This window comes from Pollachius pollachius, assembly GCF_949987615.1.
Source record: "Pollachius pollachius genome assembly, chromosome: 16".
NCBI classification, from domain to species: Eukaryota; Metazoa; Chordata; class Actinopteri; order Gadiformes; family Gadidae; genus Pollachius; species Pollachius pollachius.
The window spans coordinates 11,143,249-11,165,936 of NC_136949.1; the positions used below are offsets into that span (position 1 = coordinate 11,143,249).

Here is a 22,688-nt window from a genome sequence, read left to right on the forward strand (position 1 = left end):
GTTAGAGACACACACACACACACACACACACATACACACACTCACACACACAAACTCACACACACACACGCGCGCGCGCGCACACACACACACACTCACGCACACACACGCACGTGGGAGGGGTGGGGTGTTCCGCTGGCCAGTGGGCGGGGTGGTGCTGAATGAACAGCTCCAATAGAAAAACGCGCGCCTCGGCAAACAGTAGTATCCTCTCAGAGCTCCAAGCGCATGGAGCGACGCACCACTCTGTGAGAAACAGATCAGCCATGAGCCAGCCAAGTTCCCCATCCTCAAGATCCACGCCGAAACTCCCGCAGAACCCCACAAAGTCTTTCTGACCATGAAGAGGCAAAACGTGAGGACCCTTGCCCTGATTATATGCACGTTCACCTACCTGATAGTCGGCGCGGCGATTTTCGATGTGTTGGAATCCGAAAAGGAGACGAGCACGAGGACAGAGCTGGACCAGACCAAAAGTGAACTTCTCAAGACCTACAACCTGTCCAAGGACGCCTTCGACGAGCTGGAGAGGGTGGTGCTGCAGCTGAAGCCGCACAAAGCTGGGGTGCAGTGGAAATTCGCCGGGTCTTTTTACTTCGCTATCACGGTCATCACAACTATAGGTACGTTTGGTGCTTTCAACTTTCTAAACAGGATTGCTTAAACTCCCCCTAAACCACGCCCAATGTGAATCGATGGCGTTGTAAAAGTTAATATATTTGACAGCTTGAATTAAACCCTGATTGGATTTGCATACATGAATCGTCATGCCCAACACATTGTTGACGATCCTTTCAGGGATAGCTGGAATAAATGATTACTTGTCGCCAAAACTCATTCAGCTGAACAGCGCTGGCCTGAGGCTGAGGCTGGTGCGTAATAACGTCCCGTTATAATTGTCTGCCTTGCATTCATGGGGATAATATGTATAACATTGATCATATGTTCCTCTGTGTTCACGGCTTGGTATTAGGGCAACTGGTGTCAATGTTGCAAGTATTGCTTACACAAACCGGACATAGTGTCTCCATGTCCATTCAGTTCTGTAACTTCCCCTCACTCTACTACGTTGGTGTCTGCAGACATTTGACGCGACATTGTTGACATGAGCAAGCCACTGCAACACAGCATGCAGGATTCATCCACATGTTTATATACTCGCGTTTATATAACTAAAATGTATTTAGATAGACCCTTATGTTGTATGTAATTTGTATATTATATATGTTGTGTTATAGTACCGCTGTTAGCCAAGGACATATGGGGGGGGGGCACCAACCCCCCATATCATAGCGTATATTTTATATAACCTTCACCTTTTATAATGTTAATGTCGTATGTGTGATTCCCTTGAAATAATATCATTGAATATTATCTTATATAATGGCTAACACTTTACAATAAGTGTACATTAATTAACATTAGTTGATGCAGTAATAAGCATTATTATACAGCATCAGCAAAGAAGTTAGGGTTGGGGTTGGTGGATAAGGGTCAGGATAAGGGTGAAACCTAACCATACTAAATAATTGATACATAAATACCTCAGTTAACATGAGCACCATTAGTAAACATGAACCCCATAAGTAAATAATTACTAGGCCATTAGCTAACAGTTAACACATTATATATCATATCACTTTATAGCATACAACTTTACATACTTTACATCATATATATCATTTGACTTGCTATCCAATCGTTATATCATTTGTATGCAGCAGTGGTTCTCCAGTGTAGCCTCAGGTACCACATGTGTCATTAGTCATTAAGTCACCACCCAGAAATAAAAGAATGATTCACCAATATTGCAGTCATCAACAATGCCTTCATGTACTGTTATAACACTAGCAAACAGGGAGCTGCAACAATTGTGGCTCAACTCAAAAGATAGTAAGCAATCGAAACATCAATTCAAATTGAAACATTAGTTAATTCATGGGCTTCTTTCTAAAGATTAAGGTTTGGTAAATAATATGCAACCCACTCAATATGCCCTAGGTCACCATCCGCCAGCTGAGAATCACTGATTTATGTAACCTTCACCGTTTATCATATATATATATATATGATATGAACCATTCTCCTTCTCACATTATGTTAAACCATATTGTATATCATATCCTTTTATATTGTTAATCATCATATATCTTAATTGTATAATATTAGACCAAATTGTTTATCATTTCATTTTATATCATATTGTAAATCATGTCATGTGCCATATTATTTTATATCATACAAGTTTATATCATACATATAATTGTAGATCATATCAGATCATGTTATATCATATACCACTGGACATGTTATGATATGATATGATGCCATATCCCATCCGCTTGTGTCAGGGCTGATAATGGACATGGGGAACATGGCTTAGGCCAATTACCTCCCCCTAACACCCTGTTTGTATATGGATCACCCTCATCCTCACCCATCGCCCACCTGCTGCACGCACACACACACACACACACACAGACACACAAACACACAGCGGTGACCATGGGCTGACCGCTGGCTCCTTATACCGGGCCTGCCTCTGAAACCCTATCACATGTTCACTACTAATTGCACACTAAGCTAACCCCGGTGTCCATAACAGCGGGCTGTAATTGTAAGCCTGGTGGACCGTCCATCTACACGGCGATTAGCCTATCACTCCACCATTAAGTATTGATGACAGCACCGGCACCCCGCTGGTCCATTGACCTCCCTGCCATCCCAAGCCACACCGTACACTGCCCTCTGCACTGAGCAGAGCCGGGTTTACTACTCTGTACATAACATCATACGGCTAGGAGCTGTCGCAGAGTGCTTCTCCAGTACGTCCCGAGCCCAGGGAACGACATGCACAAAGACGTATTCCAACAGATCAAAAACAACTACCCAGTGGTGGTTTTTCAGTTGATCTCCAGAAAATGATCACGCAGAAGGTTCATTTTGTTTATTTATGAAGAACAACATGCTGATGCAATCTTTTGAAAGAAACACTACAGTATCTGTGACAGTAAGAGCTTTTGTGTCTTCCCGTACACACAATCACCAGACGGCACACTCAGAATGTGCCATGTCGCCAGCGGGTTGGTGTTTTTTCGATATTACAATTGAGAATAATAAGCCATTGTAGCTCGTTCCTTGAAATGTCTGTGTATTTCCATATAGAGTGAGCCTACGTTAAACCTTATTGGTCGTGGAAGTGGAACCCACCCGCCCTCACACACACACACACAATCCCAGCCCACCCGTATGTTTGATCACGTCCTCTGTGAACAAATTCACAAATTCACAACTAGAGAAGTCTGACGTTGTTTAAGAAATCCAGAGAATGGAGGCCACTCTTTCCCCTGATACAACAACATCATTAGCCTGAAGAATACTCCCTACTGGAGCACGATAACAGGCCCTCATCATCCTAACGCTGGAACCTTCTTCCATGAATTAATCCACCGAAACGGTCCGACGTCCCAAAGAAAGAACACTCTAAAATAATCACAGAAAAGATGATAGCAAAACTGCCACTGTTTCATTTTATGTTTCTGTTGTTTATACTTTGGCTTTACGAAAACAGCTAATTTCTCCTTTCCATTTGACAGAGTTTGACTGTAATTCTCTTTAATACCACATGTTTACATCTATCTTTGACCCTATCTGACAGCTATTTGAGAAGCTTCTTCCAATTGTATGTGGGGATGGGAGGGAATGTATTGTGGGAAACGAGAATACAAAATGCATTAGGTTTAACCTTATGAGCTTTTGTATATAACATGTATTAGATTTTGCCCTCTCACACACAATCACACACACACAAGCACACACAAACACACACACACGTGCATAACCACACACACACACACACACACACACACACACACACACACATACACACACACACTTACACATACACACACACACACACACATTCACACAAATACACAAGCCCACACAGTCTCGCTCAGAAGAATATCTTCTGGGTTCATTATCACTACATGAATCTCAGAGTCAATTTGTCATGATAATGGTACATTTAAACTCATAAAACAAACCGCTTCTGTGATCTTGTACTCTCTGAGCATATGGCTTAAGTGAGCAACAGACTTATTCATGGGAGACATCTGCTTTGATTTCTAAGACTGAGAAGCCCTTGCCTTGTAAAAGTGTTTGTGTTCCCGGATTATTTGGTATTCCATTTGGTGGTAGTCTGTAAAAATAAAAAGCCACTCAACATGTTGATGTGTTGTGTGACTACAACACGTTGCGGTGTCTGAAGGCTAACGTGTACAAAAGGAAGAGATGACATGACCAGTGTCAGGTGTGACTGTGGGCCCCTTCAAGGGCGTAGAGGGTTCAGTCTGTCACAGGAGACAGTCTCCATGTTTTTCCACCTTAAACATGAGTGATGGAGGGTTCAGGGACCATACTGTCCTTTTTGTTTTTCTGCTCACATTTATGGTTTGATTGCATGTTTTCTTTCCCTTGACATTTTATACTTCGTTGTTATGAATCAGAGCCGCTTCTTTGGCCTTGCTCCTCGTTAAGCTATCGAGGCTCACCTGTGTAGCCCACCCAGCCGAGTAGAACAGGATCCGACAGGAGTTCTCCGTCAGTTTGAGCATAAACGACGCCGGGCATTTCTTTGTTTTCAGAACCTTTTGTGTGTCTTCTTTGTTGTTAGCTGTCGCCCCCCCATTTTGTTTTGTTTTGTTGATTCTCCCCCCCCCCCCCCTTCCCCGTCCTGCGATCATATTACGTTCACGTTGGACGTGAGGTTGCTTTGCAGCCGTCTGATTCTTATTTGATCTCAGCCTAGTTGTTGGACAAGAGGTGGTCCCCTCGTGATCTGTCTTGATTTGAACACCCCCATACTGAACATTATACTGGCTCTATTGAAATGTGACTCCAGAAGCTACTACTATCCAATCCGCAACACTGCCATTCCATCATGCAAAGCAAGCTCTTCTCATCACAATCAGATAGATTGATGGTTTCCATTGGGGAGTTGATGGGTGTTGGGCAGCCATAGACAATTTGCAAATTATGGTGATTAAAACTATTTGCAATTGGAAACAATATCAAGCTGTCAAAGTGTCACTTGAATAGTAAGTATTGCAGCTTTTTTGGTTCACGGTCATAGTATTCTCTCAGCAATAACTTCTCTTTAATTTGATCATAGGAAAAACATGATCCTAAGTAGTGTGTGCAAATACTTACGTGTTTGTTTGTGTGTGTGTTTGTGTGTGTGTGTGTGTGTGTGTGTGTGTGTGTGTGTGTGTGTGTTTGTGTGTGTGTGTGTGTGCATGTGTGTGCAAGCATTTAAAAATAGACTGGGGGGACATTGCACAATGCAAGCGTCCCCCCTGACTTGTCGTTACGTAAAACAAGCCCAAGCATATTACCTTCCATGAGTGTGTGTTGTGTGTTGTGGGTTGTGTGTTGTTTGTTGTGTGTTGTGTTGTGTGTTGTGCCCGGCCCCGCAAACAGAACCGCGAAGATGAAACGTGACAGGGGCCGAAGATACATACCGAAATACAGAGTTTGTGTGATACAGCGGGTGTGTGTGTGTGTGTGTGTCTATGTGTCTGTGAGTGTGGGTGTGTTTGTGTGTGTTTGTTTGTCTGTGTTTGTGTTTGTGTTTGAGTGTGTGTATGTGTTTGTGTGTGATACAGCGAGTGTGTGGGTGTGTGTGTGTGTGTGTGAATGTTTGTGAGTGTGCGTCTGTGTGTATGTGTGTGTGTGTGTGTGTGTGTTTGTGTGTGTGTAAGTCAAATCAGGGCAGTGAGTTGAGTTCCAGAGTTTAATTCTCCAAGAAGTGAGTGGAAAGATGAGAAAGTGTGTAATCATTGGCCTTCTTTTTTTTTTTTTATCAACACTTGATATTTGATTTTCTGAAAAGTAGTAAGTCATATTCCCAGTGACGTCAGCCGCACGGTACACTCTTCTTTGAATTTACAAGAGCTCTGAGTGCCACAGCACAGCAGACCACCATCTAGCTTTCTCACAAGAATCCTTTATTAAAGATACGGTTCATTCCCTCGCTCTGTATCGCTTTACCCCACGCGCCCCCGAAAGTTTATCGCACAGCCTAAAGCGCAGAGATTACCGGATGGTTGCGTTTGCAGTTTTCTTTTCGAGTCCACGTGTTTCCCTACCATGTCATACTCCCAGTACAGCTTACAAAATAAAGGTGGATATTTCATCATCTTAAAGGCAATCACAGCGTGGATCCATCCAGCTCAGTAGCCTCTTACCCTCAGACTCAACCCTCGCTGCGCCCAAGCAGTCAGGGGCTACGGGTGAGATTGGAGAAACTGGAGGAAGAAAACAAACAGTCCAACCAGCTTTGATTAGCGTCGGTAGCGTTTGTTGATGTACATCATCGCGGGGTGTGGTTGGGGGTGGGGGGGATTGGTGGGAGTACCATGTGGGGCTTGTTGATAGAAGGGACTAGCTTTCGGGTTCACATGGCCAGGGGCAATGTTTACCTTTTGCTGCCCGTCTTCTGCGCTGTGAACGTCGGCCTTTTGCATGGAAACTTGCGTGCTTGCCTTGCCTGAGACCCGCCGCCAAGCAAAAACACAACTTGTTGTATTTAGTAGACATAATAATCTGGCAAGGTCCTAGGCTGGAGAGGAACCAAATCAAATACTACTCAGCGGTAGGCTTTCTCTTCTCTATCTCCACATTTATATTGAGCCGGTTTCCAGGATATAAACATTGACATTGTATAGCATAAACCCCTTTGGCCTGACAAACAAAATCACAGTTTCCCCCTTGTGCATATGTATATTGCTCCCAAGAAAAGAGGACGAATCAGTTTCCCCCAAAAGATTCTCCAGTCTAGTGTGTGTGTGTGTGTGTCTGTGTGTGTGTGTGTGTGTGTGTGTGTGTGTGTGTGTGTGTGTGTGTGTGTGTGTGCTGGAATAGTGGAGGAGGAGCCTGTATGGAGCCCAGGGGGTTCTAGCGAGAGCTGGACAGGTAAAGTTGTTTGATTAATGTCCTAATCCTCCCACGCTGGATATTTGAGATTAACTGAGTCGTGTCGCAGTCCTTTGGAAACAAGATATGACTATGAATCCAAACAACAGAACAGCTGTGCTTGGATGAAACATTGTGCGTTTCCACAATCATATTGAGGCACTACACATACATCTATTTGAATCAGTAATAAAAACAACACATTGAATAAGAACGTCTTGGCAGGGATTATATAACATTGCACTAGTCGGATGTTTACGTGTGCTTTGGAGCCTATGGAATCAGGGCTTTCTGCCAGAGAATAAGACACCAGTCCCAGTCAGATCCAGAACAGGACCCAGCCTTTCCTCCCCTATTGTGTCGGGAAGTAAACAAGTGATGCCGATATCCATGGCGACGGACAGGAGGACCGGGGAAGCAGTGAGCTGCATCGTCCCGGGGCCTGTCTAGAGGGGGGGATGACAGCTTGTAAAACCGTCACGGGGAGTGCTGTCTCTGGGATGAAAGCGGGGGGTCCGGTGGAACGGTTGGGCTCTTCCTCATGACCTGAAAAGGAAAGGTATTGTCTGTACCTTTTCCAGCCAGTCGTATAGAAGCAAGGTTTCCTAGAAGCCGCCGGAGGAACGAGAGCGACAGTGGATCAGTGTTACTTCAAATTAAGATTTAACAGGCGTTGAATCTGAACGATTCTCCGACTCCGCTTTTGGAATACTGCAGATCTGGTTTTTTTTGTGCGATTTTGCGACAAACAATGCTCAACAGCACTCATATGAGCCTGGTGTTTGATTAAATATTACTTTGTGAAGACGTTTTCCCTCTTGGGGTAAATGCATGTCCACCTCTATAAATGTATGCATCATCTTAAGTGGCTGTATGGATTGCTATGTGGGTTAATGCATGTCCACGGCGAGTTGTGTTGAGAGCTCAGCCACCACTCCTGTGTTGATCTGCTCAGCGATACAGTGTGACACAGACTAATGGGCCGTGAGACAAACAGCACTTTCACTTTTTACACAGATACATGATGCTAACATCTTCTGAAACACCAAACAAGTTATAGAGAGTGTGATAAAATGTAGCAATAAACACCGGTCTGCATCGCTAGATCAGCAAACCGCTCAAAACCAAAAAAGGATAAATGACAGCCGAACAACAGACTCAGGTACTGTTCTCTGCTAACATGACAATGGTTTTCAGCAAGGATTCTGCTGCGTGCTGATTGGCTGTGTGTTGAGATGCCAGCGGGCTTTGTTACATGTGCCTGGCCATAGCATGGAGATTGTGTGACCTCCCTCTCTTTCCCTCTCTCTCCCTGTGCACACACTGACAGATTGTGTGAATTATACAACATGGCAACAGTTGGATGGTTATGCATAAAGAATGTGGATATTCATCAGCAACATAAAAGAGACAATATTGTTTCAACATCTTTCATTTGCTGATCCCCGTAGCCCATGCATCCCAACGTGCACGCTGTCCTGTATGTGTGTGTGTGTGTTTGTCTTTGTACGCAGGTGCATGTGCGAAAGAGATAGAGCCTGCAAGTGTAAATTTGTGCATGACAGAGTTTTTGTGTGGATGCGAAGTGCGATCATGCACATACAGACACACACACATCCACACACACCCACACACTAACACACCCACACAACACATCTGAGCGTGGAGGGGTGAAAAGCCAGCGCTGGTGTGTGTTTACGCTACGCTCTGATCCATGGCTTTCATCAGCGGCCCTTTCCATAACAAACCAAGGAGAATTTTCCCCTTCTAATTCACAGGGGCCTTCGACAGCTTCGCACCGCTTAAGGTTCCAGCGCTCCCAGACGCGCACGCCCAGTGCTCATGCTAGCCATCGCCCAGGGCCACCGGCGTTCGTTCCCAGGCATTATTCGCCCCGACTAGGTCCAAACGTATGCGCGTTGCCTGGGGGCCCCGCGTCCTCGTTTGTGTCGCCCCTCGCGTCTAGCCGTGCTCCATCTCTCCCAGAAGCCGACCAGTATGAAGTGGACTGTCTCACACACACACACACACACAAACACACACACACACACATACTACCCCTACGATGACCACGTCCTCCATAACCACCGTCCCGGAGGCAGGCGGGAGCTGGAGCTCTCGACGACTCCACTCAATGTATATTCTTACAGAGAAGAGCCCGTTCCAAGACACCACCCCAGGCTTGATAACGTCAGCCTCCCCACCCCCCATTCCCCCACACACCATACACAAGAAAAGACAAGGAAGGAAATGATGAAAATGAGAACAAGTTCGCTGTTGGGCCCTATATTCTCTCTCTGCAGGCTGTTAAGTAATTCTGACACCAGAGCTAGCAGAAGTGATGCATCTGCTTGCCTCTCACACCCCGAATGTGTGAGAGTGGGATAAAAAAAATTTAAAAAAACACTGGCTGAGCTTTAATAGTTGTTCATGGCGCTACACACACACAACAGGAAACTGCAGCGGCTAATTGGTGACGATGAGACTGGTACACAAGATTTTAGGTTATTCTTGTTTGGCTTCTGTGAGAATTACAGTGGGTAAAAAAATCATTTGAGAGTCATCCCCTTCTGTTATTCGTGTAGAGATCTCTTTGAATGAATCAGTTGTTCTCAGCAGACACCACATTGGGAAGAATAAGTCTCAGGAGTGGCGTATGTGTCAGCCGATTTTAAAGTATGATAATATCATTTGGAGAAATGAGCACACAACTAAACCAAATGAACCGTTTTCCAAACACAGTTTACAAGGTTCTCAGTACAGGCTTCTGCCGTTAGCATCTGGCCCGTATGCTAACCAAAAATGTGTTATCTTCTCTAAAGCGCTAAACCTTTTATTCAAAGGGTTGTGCCACGGATGGGATTATTCAAAGAATATGTGGAAAATATACTAAAATGACAACTCCCTGGTGTGGCTGGTTTTGCTTGGAAGGGCTGAGAGGGAAGTTAATGAAACGAAGGCTGCATCCATCCAGTCTATGTCCTGTCTGTCTCTGTCTGCCATATGGCCAGCCCCAGGCACTGGACGCACTCCCTCATCAAGGTGAGAAGGAGACGTGAGGCGCAGTCTCCTTCATTTCTTTGGCCACACTCTCACAGACACGGACACTTTCTCTCACACACACACATGCACAAAGACACATGCACATACATACACAAACATAGAAACTTACATGCAGGCATGTACACAGACACAAATGCACAGACACTCATACGCACGCACACATGCACACACACACACAAGTACACGCACACACACGTACACGCACACACACGAAAACACAAGTATTGAGTGAAAAAATTATTAGAATCTGTGCTGTAAACTGTATATTTGTGTTTATAGATTTCCTTTTTGCTAAGAGATGGTTCTCAAGGATAAGACACCACAGAGACTTTCCACATGCACTGTTAAATCTGTCACTTCCTGCAAATCCCCGCAAGAATCACTTTTATTCAAAATATCCCTGTCTCACCCATCTTCCCCACTTACCGACTTGGAAAGAGCCTAAAAAAACTCAACAATCCGGATTGTTTGAGCCGCGAGGAAATGGGTTTCATTCCTCACACACACTCGATTCCAATCATCTTGATAGAGGTGACAGCTGCACTGAGAGAGACATAGGTCTAACCGTTGCTGAAATCGGATCGGTTGTTATTTGCACTCTCAATAAAAGCGAATATTGTGTGATAAGCTTTGATTAGAAAGCTTGTTCAAATGTGTCATTTGTTCGATTTTAGAGAGAGTGGTCCAAAGTGCAGCCATCATTTGTGAGATTTTATTTACTGTTTTTCCTAACAATTTATGTTTTCTTCCTATCACAGAGGCAACGGTGAAAGAACATCCCAAAGAGCAGCTATTGGCCACAGCATTGTGTACTTGAGATTAAAACCGGATCGGAGTCTTTTCCCCCACCACCCCTGTCACCACCCCCTCCACCACCACCATTGTTTCCACCCGCACGCCTCTCTCACTACGAGGTCTCCGTGTGTTGGTTCAGAGATAAATAAGCTCGACCGACTGTAATACAATACAGTTAGTAGTACAGTTAACCGCAGAAAAACAAAGAGAGGTGGACTGAAGGAGGAGAGCCGAGGCCAGATGGATCCAGTCTGAGGTTCAGATGACACCTAAGTGAGATCCATTACCTGCTTTAATTGCATCGGGGGGCGCAGGTTGCTGTGCCAGGTGCCTGATAATGAGGCCCCTGGCACCACGTGACCTCCACCCTCCACCCTCCCTCCCCCCACCCCCCGACATGTGATAGGTTGCCGACCCTGGCGTCCGGCCAATCAGAGCGGTGGTGCAGCCAGAAACCTTTTGAGGCCAACACATACACAATACACACTGTAGGTACACGTGTAAGTACACACGCATACATACGGACACACACGCATACTGTACACACAGAGACAAACATATAGACACGCACACACGTACCCTCTCACTCATTTCCATTTGAAACTCAACCCTACTGCATACATTGAGTGTATGCAAATGTGTTTTTCGTCTGTGTGTGCATGTGTGTGTGTGTGTGTGTGTGTGTGTGGGCATTGTCATTTGCGCGTGTGTGCAAGCATGTGTTATTCATGGGTGTATCTGCCAATCCACTGTCTAAGTCCTTCAGTGTACTCCTGTTGGCTGCTGCTGCTGCTGCTGCTGCTGCATATGTGTCATTTCAGGAAAACGAGCATCTGTTTCTCGAGCACAGCGTGCTGGCCAGGCCAGCGCGGGGCCGGGCCAGCACGGGGGCCAGCGTGCGGCGAGTCCATCAGACGGGAATCAGGTGGCGGACGGCCCGAGCCCGCGGCGCCTGCATGCGATTTGGCAGCGGAGGCGAAGGGAACATAATCGCTCTGCATTAAACATAACGAGACGGATAGATAAAGAGGACAGCGGGAGAGAGGGGTCCATGATACAGGAAAAAGGAGATAAGGCAGCAAAGGGAGAAGGGGGGGGGGGTTGACTGGAGGACAGGCGGCAAGATTGACAGCAGCTATTTTTAAAAGGAGAGCTCTGGGCTGAATAAAACATCCACCGGCTGTGGCTACGCTGGTGAATTCTTGACATCCCAGAATAACCATGCCCGTCCATACATTAGGCGCTCATCCACCCCAGGTCTGCAGTACGTTGTGGTTTCTAACTTTATACACAGCATATACACATATCATGGGCTCACACCTGCAACCCTATTGGCTGTCTTGGGTGGCCATTTTAAATTGAGAAGAAGAAAGCACAACATAACCAATCGTGTGCCCCAGGCAACAAAAACACAACGTTCATCGATTGCCTTGGATTCCTAGAATGAATGTGGACGAGTGAGTAGGTTTGATGCGATACAATGGGGAATAGCAGTTGAAGTTGTTGTTGTTGTTGTTGTTGTTGTTGTTGTTGTTGTTGTCCTCACCGTGGCATTATCTCCTCATGCGTGTCAAACTACACACCACTTGGCTGGAGCGTACCCTCTGTGTTCTGGGCTCATCAGGCACGCTTCTGTCCGCACCACTGGTCTCGTACAACGGTGTGTGTGTGTGTGTGTGGGGGGGGGGGCAAGCAAACTACCATTCAAACTAATCGATTATTGATCGTTGAGGACAGGTGTATTGTCCTTGTTGTGATTCCGTCAGTAGGTGTTCCGTGAGGCTGAAACCAATATGTAAAGTGTGATGTGTGAATTGAATAGGTTACTAGACATACAGAGACAGACAGAGAGACAGATCTACAGACAGACAGATAGAGACAGACAGACAGAATGACAGAGAGACAGCCCGACAGACAAACAGACACACACATATATATATATACAAATATATACACATATTTACATATAGGCTGGAAAAAAAAATAAAGCATCTGACTGAATCTGCAATTTGAATAAGTGCTTTTGAATCTCGAATTGACTTTGTGATTGACATCCTGTTAAGTCCCATGTCTAGGTTCCGCCTTAACTCTACACTTTGGTGAACATGACACAACCTGCAAGAGCAGGATCTCTCCATCACGTTACATGACCTGCTAAAAGAAACTCTGTGCTCCTACATTAGAAATGACTACAAAGGAAAACACTTCCTTTCACAATGAATTAAGGATTAAGCCAGTGTCTCTTGTTCAAGGTTAGTGTTTCCTCCAGAATGCAGAGAACATGTTTCTATTTTATTGGTTGCCGGTTTGGAGATTTGCGATCAAATCTCCAGCCTAATACATTAGAGGAGTGAATGCCCGGTGATGTTACGTAATCTTCATGACTGGATGCCCTGGCAGCTTCATTCCATGGTTAACAGCAGCCACGTGCACACCACCACATGCACTAAGATGGCCTGCTGTAACAGCCCCATACACTCAGGGCGTTTGCGGAGCATTCAAGACGTTGATTTGTTTTTTTTTATGTGCATCTGATTCAAGAATAGCCTTGAGGATAGAAACAAAATCCTAATGTCCATGTTGTTTCTTACGTAACCTTTGCTTCTGCTCTGTTTAAGTTTTCTGTGATCATCTGTCTTCTCATTCGGCACCTATCACGCTCCTAACCCTCCCTAGAAGGAGGGATCCCTCTTCTGTGTTTCTTCCCTTTGGATTTGGGGAGTTTTTCCTTGCCCTTCAGAGAGCTTATGATTAGGGGCTGTTGTACAATATGGGCCCGTGAAGCCCTTTGAGACTGTAGCCGCCGCACAAAGGCCTGCTATACTAATACATTGACTTGACTAATGTTTTATTTCAACTCCGACTTCAACCTCTCAGTCTCCTTGGCGTCCTGCTCTATCCTCCCCTCCTTCCCTTGACTCACACCCTTCTTTTATCGCTCTCTCACCTCCTTCAACTTTCAAACGCTCGCCCATGAGCGTTCGGGTTTAAGCCATAAATCAGGAGATTTATCTAATTATCCTCCCGGGAAACTCACAGCCTTTCTGGAATGCCGCACACGTGCAACGCTGACTTCATGGAAAACGACTTCCTGCCAAGGTTTCATCGCATATCCCCTAAAAAGGAACCTCGCCGGGGCCCGTGGGTTTAGAAATAGACCCGCTTAGACACGGCTGCCTTGCTCGTGTTTATTTGTTTACAGTTGCCTTGATTCTCCTCTGCCCTGCACCGCAGTGATACCGGGACCTCAGCAGGCCGGGCCAAGGCTGAAAGCCACGCATCAGAGCGCCGTGCCGCCAGTGTGAGCGGAGAGGCGGAAGGCATAGCGTGCGGGGACATAGCCTGCGACACATATACATCAGAGTGTATACAGTGTGTTCCTGTGAACGTGTGTGCGTGTGTGTGTGTCCTCCGGTCCGAGACCTGGTGGCGGAGTGTTTGTGATAGGGCTGGTGATGTCAGCGGCTCTCATCTGTGCGCTGGATTGGTTAGCGCAGGCTCCCAGGCCCTATTTAGGGAGCGCACGGCCAGGCTAACCAAGTTAACGTCAACCTCGGGAAAAAAAACAACTTTTGGTTGTTTGTTTTTTTGTTGGTGCCAATGAGCTGTCTCCTCTGGCATCGGTTTGCCGGTGATAAATGAGTCCCTTATCGTTTGCTCTCGCTCTCTCTCTTACGCTCATTTCTCACTCTCTTACTGCATCTTTATCTTTCCCTCTCTTGCTCTGTCTCATGCTCTCTGGCTCTCTCACGTTGTCTCTCCTTTTCTCTCCTGATTTATCCTCCTCTCTTAGTCTCATTCTGTCTCGTGCTCTCTCGCTCAGTTTCTCTCTCTCATGCTGTCTCTCTCTCCCTTCCTGGCTCTCTCATGTGCTCTCTCTCTTTCACTCTCTCACGTTGTCTCTCTTTCGTCCTCTCGATTCCTCCTCCCCTCCGTTCTCTCTCATGCCCTCTCGCTCTCGTTCTCTCTCATGCTCTCTCAGTCCGGCGGTAGTCATGGTTCACTGGCTGACTGTAGCATTCACATGTTTGACCACAGACGTCATCAAGCTACCAGCGGGGGCAGAGCGAAGGACATTCCCACTACTTTGGACCGCCAGCCATGGTTTACCCACATACACAACACGATGAGCATAGAACCCATATCCCGGAAAACACGATCACGAGAACCCTTCAAATTCAAAGTCTTTGAAAAAAGGTTTGATCTGGTTGACGGAGGGGCGGAGCATTTTAAGCTTGTGCGGTTCAACTGTCGACAAGAGCTGGAATTTCACAATATAAATATTATCCAATTGGCAGTGGGTAAAATACGTCACGGGATTTAAATCGTTTCTCTCTTTTTTTGGGGGGGAGATGACAATTGAGTTTTAAAATGACATTATAAAAACATTATCCCTGCCAAAATTGAGTGAGCTCTTACCCAGAACTCATTATTTTCATTGTTTATCGACCGGGCTCTGTGCCACGATTCGACTCTGGTTTTGCAATTAAGCTGCAACAATCTCTATGATTAAGCACACAAACGCAGATATATTCGTGCCACTGTAAGTGCTGCAAAAAGAAAAACACTGACACAAGAGAAATTAATTTTCGAAAAAAAGAACACATATGTTTTTTACACAAGTGTGTGGGGAATCAGGTCGCAGTTGACTGACGGTGGATCAACGTGGGGGGCTATTGGTATGCGTCCTGCAGCGCCCGGCACTGCATCAACCTGGGCCTATTGATTGAGGAGGCTCTGATGCGTGAATGATGGCATGTGTGTGTGTGTGTTGGGTTGGGGGGGGCGGCTGCCAGCCTGGCTCATTGGCATGGCCAGTACGCTGTTTCTTTATGTGGTTCCTGGGGGGAGGGGGGAGGGGGAGGTCAGCACCTGCTGCCCCCCCCCCCCCCCTCCTCCCATTGGTGTGGGTTGGGTGGGGGAAGGGGGGGTTGCTCGTTGGGAGTTCTGACGTCCAAGTTTTGCCCTTTGATATCCAAGGGTTCAATTATTAGCTGGTTGCACACTGCAAACTCAAGGCCGGTTCACCCCAAATAGCGACCAATAATACAATTGCACTTCCATTGTGTGCAATTGCAAACCTGAGATAAAGTGTGCGATGACGGTGTTACTAATCCAGAACAATATGTACAGATATCTCTTGATCTAGATGCGCTTCTTCCCAACAAATGGCTTTTTTCCTATCAATCAATAGCTCATGGCAAATGAATGAACCCACACCACAGAGAGTGTATGAAAGTGTTTGTTTTAGTCATCATCATTGACTGGAACTGGTGTTCTGCTGATGGGTTCCCGTGTCAATGGGATCCAGGAGTCAGGAGCCAGGAATGAGGGGGCCGAGAGGAGCTGTAGTGTGGGCGGTGTGAGGAGCAGCTGTCCACGGGGCCTGGCGGGGCTCGGGGGGCTAATGGAGAGGAGGCATGGGGAGGCCCCAGGCCCTGTTTGACCGCCTGAGTAAACAGCGGCGGGGTTGTCTGGAGGTTGAGGTGTCTATGACTCACCCACTGACAGAGGAGCCCCCTGAGCGCCGCGCCTTCGGAACGGGGGGCCGACGACGGAGCATCCCCTCAGCGTGGGAATCGCTACGGCCGTGCCTAAGACCCGCTTTTTTTCTTTTTTAGATTCATGGAACGGCAGTCACGATAACTTGAGGGTTTTTTTTTTCGCGGCGCACAGCTGTGACATGGAGAAAAAAAAAGCAGATGGAACGCGTAGCGCTGAGAGAGACGAGAGCCTGATGCTCGCATGTGCAGCGGTTCTCAGAATGGAGTGCTATTTATTAGTTGCGCTGCCACTGAATGTACCCACTTTTTTTGGTCTCTGGTATTCCAGAGATGCGTAATAGCTCCACCAACAGTGACGTCCGATTAAAGGCCAAACCGGGGCCAACCTGTAAGTTGAAAGCTACGCTAACCTTACATGGTGGAATATGCTAATTTGCTATCAGACCTTTTTGGCACGTCCTTCACACACTGCTTACACAGATGGGACGATATGTTTATAGACCGCCACGGCTTTTATACACTGTTGGCAATGTCCTCTCAACAGAGACGGAGACCTGGCTCATTTAAAACTTTGTTTGTACATGTGTATGTGACCAGCGCTGGGAACTAACACAGTGTAGTTAGCGGCATTGCTCCTGCCAAATCTGTCCGCAAACATTGCTAATTTTTATTTGTTTTCTGAAGAAGCATGCTCCCCTTTGGAAGCACTGTAGCAAATTAATGCTGTTTATTTATTTAGTGTGTTAATTATTTATTCATCCGGTCGGGTAATGAGAGAGAGCCCTTGGCCATACGAACCAAAGAGAATCTTGATAATTAAGGTTGAAAATTGGAATGCTAATTTTTTTTTCAAGGAACATGGACAAAACAGAACCGGGCATGGTTATGATTGTCTTTCAAATAATTGTAAGTGGTACAATTGTATTATGGATTCAAAGTATCACCGTGTTCAAGTTCACCATCGAAGCTATGCCATTACTTCAGAGGTGCTGCAGGGCTTTTACTTTGAAAGACGTTGTAGCTTCTGTCCAGCTGATTTACATGATTTTCTGTACAACATGTGGTGTTGTATAAGATTTGTACGCACATGTCATGTTGCATAACATATGTTTGCAACGGGTCATATTTTATAACATTTGTATCCAGCCCGTCATGTTGTATAACATTTATGCCGCAACCCCACTACGTCTTTGTGTGGGTCTGGGAATGTCGCTAGTAAATTCAATCATCCCTCTCTCTCTCTCTCTCTCTCTCTCTCTCTCTCTCTCTCTCTCTCTCTCTCTCTTTCTGTTTTTCTCTGTATTTTGAGTAAGACCTTGGATTTAAAGGCCGGCAAAACCCGCGACAACGCTAAGACACTCAAAATGCACACATTCACAAATGACTGCTAAATTAGCTTCTGATAGATTCACCGCCAATTGCAGAATCCTGCCCCATTATGCCAGCTGATGTGCTCTCTGGAGTTGATAAACGTGTTCTGTCCCCATCGTCTGTTTAGCCCAGAACAAATTGTGCCTGGTAATCAATGACAATGTAATAGTGTGACTGAGAGCCGCAGCCCTAACAGGGACATTATGCTAGCCTTTGATGTATTTTCAAAGCCCTGTTTCTATCTCTGCCTGATTAATCAGCATAATGAAGACGATGGGACGCATCAGGAGCTACTTTGGAGACAGACATCACAGGGAGCGGGGAGGGGCAGCTTGAGTCGCCCACCTTTCGTACATACTCATCTTCAGACAGTGACCAGCACCCAGGGGAACAGACACAGCCCCGGCACCAATATTTCATCATCATTTGTATCGTGCGACGAGAATACACAGTGGATTTAATTTGGACCACATTGGATTCAGTTGGGGGGGGCGGCGGTTAATACGACGCAGGGCTGAATAAACTCGAGCTCCTGACAGGTGAAATCAACATGAGGAGGCGATTAAAACCCTGTGAAATTATTCATGCTGCGCAATTATTGTGTAACAAGTCGTTACGTGGCCTGGGGTCAGCTCTGTGAAACCGGTCGCCTGTAGTGTGTGTGTGTGTGTGTGTGTGTGTGTGTGTATGTGTGTGTGTGTGTGTTTTCTCCAATGAAACTATATCAACAGCACTTATCTGCTTTTCATGGAGATAAGGAAAGGTTTTCTCTTTTTTTTTACGATGATATCTGCACCGATCTGTGGCTCCAGGCATTGGCTGGAATCATATTGTTGTGAATTGTGATTCGATAATGAGAGGTTGTGGTGTTGCTGGGGGGGGGGGGGGGGGGGGGGGGTGAAGGAGAGGGTGCACCTGTGTTCTGTTGACCTTTATTACACTCAATCCTCATTAGTTTATGGCTAATGGCTCTTTTAGAAAAAGGCTTTTATCGCTTATCAGAGGATACACATATTTTCTTTCCCATGATAATTGCGGAATGAAGTTAGGACACAATTAGCCTTGGTTTGCTGTTTCTTTCTTTTGGACATATTTATCATCAGCCCCGAAAATAAATCTATCAAAAAAGGTTTGACCGAGGTTGACTTTCACTGTAGAGATTGTTGAGTAGTCAAAGTATTGTTTTTACACATTCTTTAAATCAGTGTACGAATAAGAGGACGTTTCTCGAAAAAACGAGAAAAGCGAGCTCTACTGTAGCTCTTAACTGTAAGAACAAGCAAAATAATCCATCTCGACAGCGGGGATAAAACAACAACAACGCTGGTGGCGTTCCCCACGTGCTAGACACACATATACACACAAACACACACGTACACACACACACACACACACACACACACACACACACACACACACACTTGCACAAACACACGCACGCTGCCACACGACGCCCTTTCACACGACATCTCCTTCAAGCCCAGGATCACGTGACCAGCAGAACGGCGGTGCTAAACGTAGAAGTAGCAGCTCTCGCCCACGACACTGCTGACACCGGCACCTTCAGCCCCCTGCGTACTGTCAGCAGTTAGCCACGAGCCCCGCGCTCGCTAACGGCTCCGCGGTCATGGCGGTCCCTGACCGTGTCGTGACAGGGGCTGGTTTCTAAGGCAGCCTGCGGCTCTCATGTTTACCTGGATCCACTGGCAGCTTGAGACAAAAGGACCCAAAATGCGAATGTCAATATTTATCCAACACATCACGAGATGGATGCAGCTGATACGGCCACTGTGGCCCCGACTGACGTAATCTCAAAGCTATTACCCAAACCTATTATCTTTATCATGGGCTGTTGTCTTTCTAGTCATCGTATGTGGACGGCTCCGGGAAACGATGCAGATTGTTAATTCGACTGGAAAATACAACATTTAAAATGGTAATGATGGGTTTGAAAAGGATTTTCCCTCTTACGATCAAGTACCCCCCCCCCCCCCCCCCCCTCACACACACACACACACACACACACACACACACACACACACACACATTGAGAATCTGTCTCTACTAACATAATATTATGCAACCAAGATGCATGTCGAATACAATGGCAACACGCTGAATTGTGACACATTTCTCATTAGGTTTAAATGTATTCCCTTTCACATTGGGGCAGGCTTGCAAATTTGCCTTGGATATAATTGCGACTTTGCTATTTTCTATTATATGTGAGCCATAGAGCGCATTAACATTCATAGAGCTGTAATATAAGGAGCAGGGTAATGGCTGAGGAGGGATTTTCGCCCTTTTCAAAGACAAATATAGGCTGAAGGATTCTGGGTAGTCTAGACCTGGAAGAAAAGGTGGCTGTTTAGCAATTCTGCATAATCACATGAAATGAGAAAATAAATAATTGATCAGCTGGGAAATAGTGAGAAATTTAACATACGCAACTGATAGCCATTTTCTGCTACAGGGCAATTAGCTTATTTTCACCCTGGCTAAGAAATCCTCACAGCCATGGCCAGCTTGGCAATGGGACAATATTAACAACAGTCATCACAACAGCAGGAGAGGAGAAAGTAGAGAGAAAAGCATGAGAAGTAACGAGTAGAGATGAATGATTAAAGAGAGGATAAAGTCAAAGGAGTAAATGATCGCCCCTTTTTCAAGAGGTGCACGAAGCCAAGCACATGTTTCCTGGCTGACTTGGGCTATGTTTCATTTTTAAATGGTCATTAGTTTGGCGGCACTATTGGCAGAGCTTGAAACAAAACCCGTCCCCAGACAGACAAATGGCCGAACCGAGCAGTGCGGTGTCAGAGAGAAATTAAATCAAGCACAAGGGAAAAATGAAGTTGTTTTTTTTTCATTCGCCTTATCAGGGCGGCCGTATCTCTGCCGTGTTTGAAACACGACCCGCCGCGTTAGACCATATCCGCCCATAGAGGGTTTTTCCATTTCATAACACACAGCAATAGCACCAAGGAAACTCAATTAGGAATTTAATGTTGACACTTTACCTGAAAACACACTTTGAGAGCTGCGCTAATCCCTCCACTGCAGTGTTTTGGGAACAGGGTCAACGTGACAGACCAAAGCCACACTGTATTTGTGAAGTTGCCACTGGCAAAAACTCTGAGAGAGACACTTTGTCCTTCAATAATCCACCGTTCATCTCTCCAGATCCCAGATTACATAAACTTTCAGCAGGCTTTTTACAAGACCATGTTTGAAGCAAAATGTAAACCCCAATGACAGGCAGCTCACCCCAATGGTAGCTTAGTATGATAGGATAATGACCCATAATTCATTGTTGGAGTTTGTCTGTATTTTTGGATAACTATTCTTTTGTTGCATTAAAGGAGTAGAAAGCCTCCATGTAAAGCTGTCCTGTTTGCTCATATTAATAAATGCAGATGAAAGCGTGGTTGTATTTGGCTGCATAAACACTAACAGCAGCGCAGTGTGTTGGGCTCATTTTCTTCTGAATAGGAAAAATGCAGGGAGAATAATTAGAGGCAAATGTCCTCAATGGCTCAAGCCAGCCCCACAGAGACCAAATGTCCATTAATTATTCACCATCTTTCCACCAAAGAAAGCCGTTTTTATTAAAGAAATATTATGACTGTTTCTAAAACACAGAAAATACTGAAATGTGAAGGCTAAGCAATTTGTCTCGACTCCTTATTTCTTCATCATTATTGAAGCCCACACACTGGATCATCCGCAGACGTTACCCGGGTCTGTCCCACTTACCACTCACCTCTGTGCGTGTGCCTCTCTCTCTCCCCCCCCCCCCCCCCCCAGGCTACGGCCATGCTGCACCCAGCACCGACGGCGGGAAGGCGTTTTGCATGGCCTACGCCCTGCTGGGCATCCCCCTCACCCTGGTCATGTTCCAGAGCCTGGGCGAGCGCATCAACACCCTGGTCCGCTACCTGCTGCACCGCCTCAAGAAGTGCATGGGCATGCGGCGCACGGAGGTGTCCATGGTCAACATGGTGATCATCGGCTTCGTGTCCTGCATGAGCACCCTGTGCGTGGGCGCCCTGGCCTTCTCGCAGTTCGAGGGCTGGAGCTTCTTCCACGCCTACTACTACTGCTTCATCACGCTCACCACCATCGGCTTCGGCGACTACGTGGCCCTGCAGAAGGACGAGGCGCTGCAGAAGAAGCCCGAGTACGTGGCCTTCAGCTTCATCTACATCCTCACGGGCCTGACGGTCATCGGGGCCTTCCTCAACCTGGTGGTGCTGCGCTTCATGACCATGAACGCCGAGGACGAGCGGCGGGACGCCGAGCAGCGGGCGCTCCTGGCCGCCGTCAACGGCCAGGCGGGCGAGCGGCTCCACTGCGTGGTGGACGGCGCCTCCTGCTCCTCCACGCCGTCCGGTTGCGCCGGGGGGAGCGGCGGCGGCGGCGGCGGCGGCGGCGGCGGCGGCGGCGGCGGCGGCATGGGGAGCAGCAGTGGAGGGCCGGCGAGCCGGGGTCTGCGCAACATGTACGCAGAGGTGCTCCACTTCCAGTCCATGTGCTCCTGCCTGTGGTACAAGAGCAGGGAGAAGCTGCAGTACTCCATCCCCATGATCATCCCCCGGGACCTGTCCTCGTCGGACGCCTACATGGAGCAGGGCGAGGCCTTCTCAAACCCCCTGCACTCCAACGGGTGCGTGTGCAGCATGCACCAGCACTCGGGCATCAGCTCTGTGTCCACGGGGCTGCACAGCATCAACACCTACAGGGGACTCGCCAAGCGCCGCAGCTCCATCTAGGGGGCCTGGAGGTCCATCGATGTCTGGCTGTGGTCCGCCACGTTAGAGTCTCAGGCTGGTTTTAATGCGCCGGGACGATGTACCAATAGGTCCAGCCAGGGCTACTGGGGTTGGGGTGTGTGCCGCTTGCGAACGCACAGCTCCGGTTGTCAAAGGGACCCAGTGGATGAGATGTTTGCCTCTCTCTGGTAGCATGGAGTCAGGGCAC

At 46.8% G+C, this 22,688-nt stretch overlaps 1 protein-coding gene across 1 annotated transcript; it reads left to right on the forward strand.

The window, feature by feature from the left end:
• Window positions 1-340: 340 nt before the first annotated feature.
• kcnk3a (potassium channel, subfamily K, member 3a) lies at window positions 341-22,480 on the forward strand (the record flags this gene model as incomplete). Its single annotated transcript, XM_079753750.1, has 2 exons — window positions 341-623; window positions 21,516-22,480. 2 exons carry the CDS (start codon window positions 341-343, stop codon window positions 22,478-22,480), a joined length of 1,248 nt encoding a protein of 415 aa, XP_079609876.1.
• Between the last annotated feature and the right edge of the window lie 208 nt (window positions 22,481-22,688).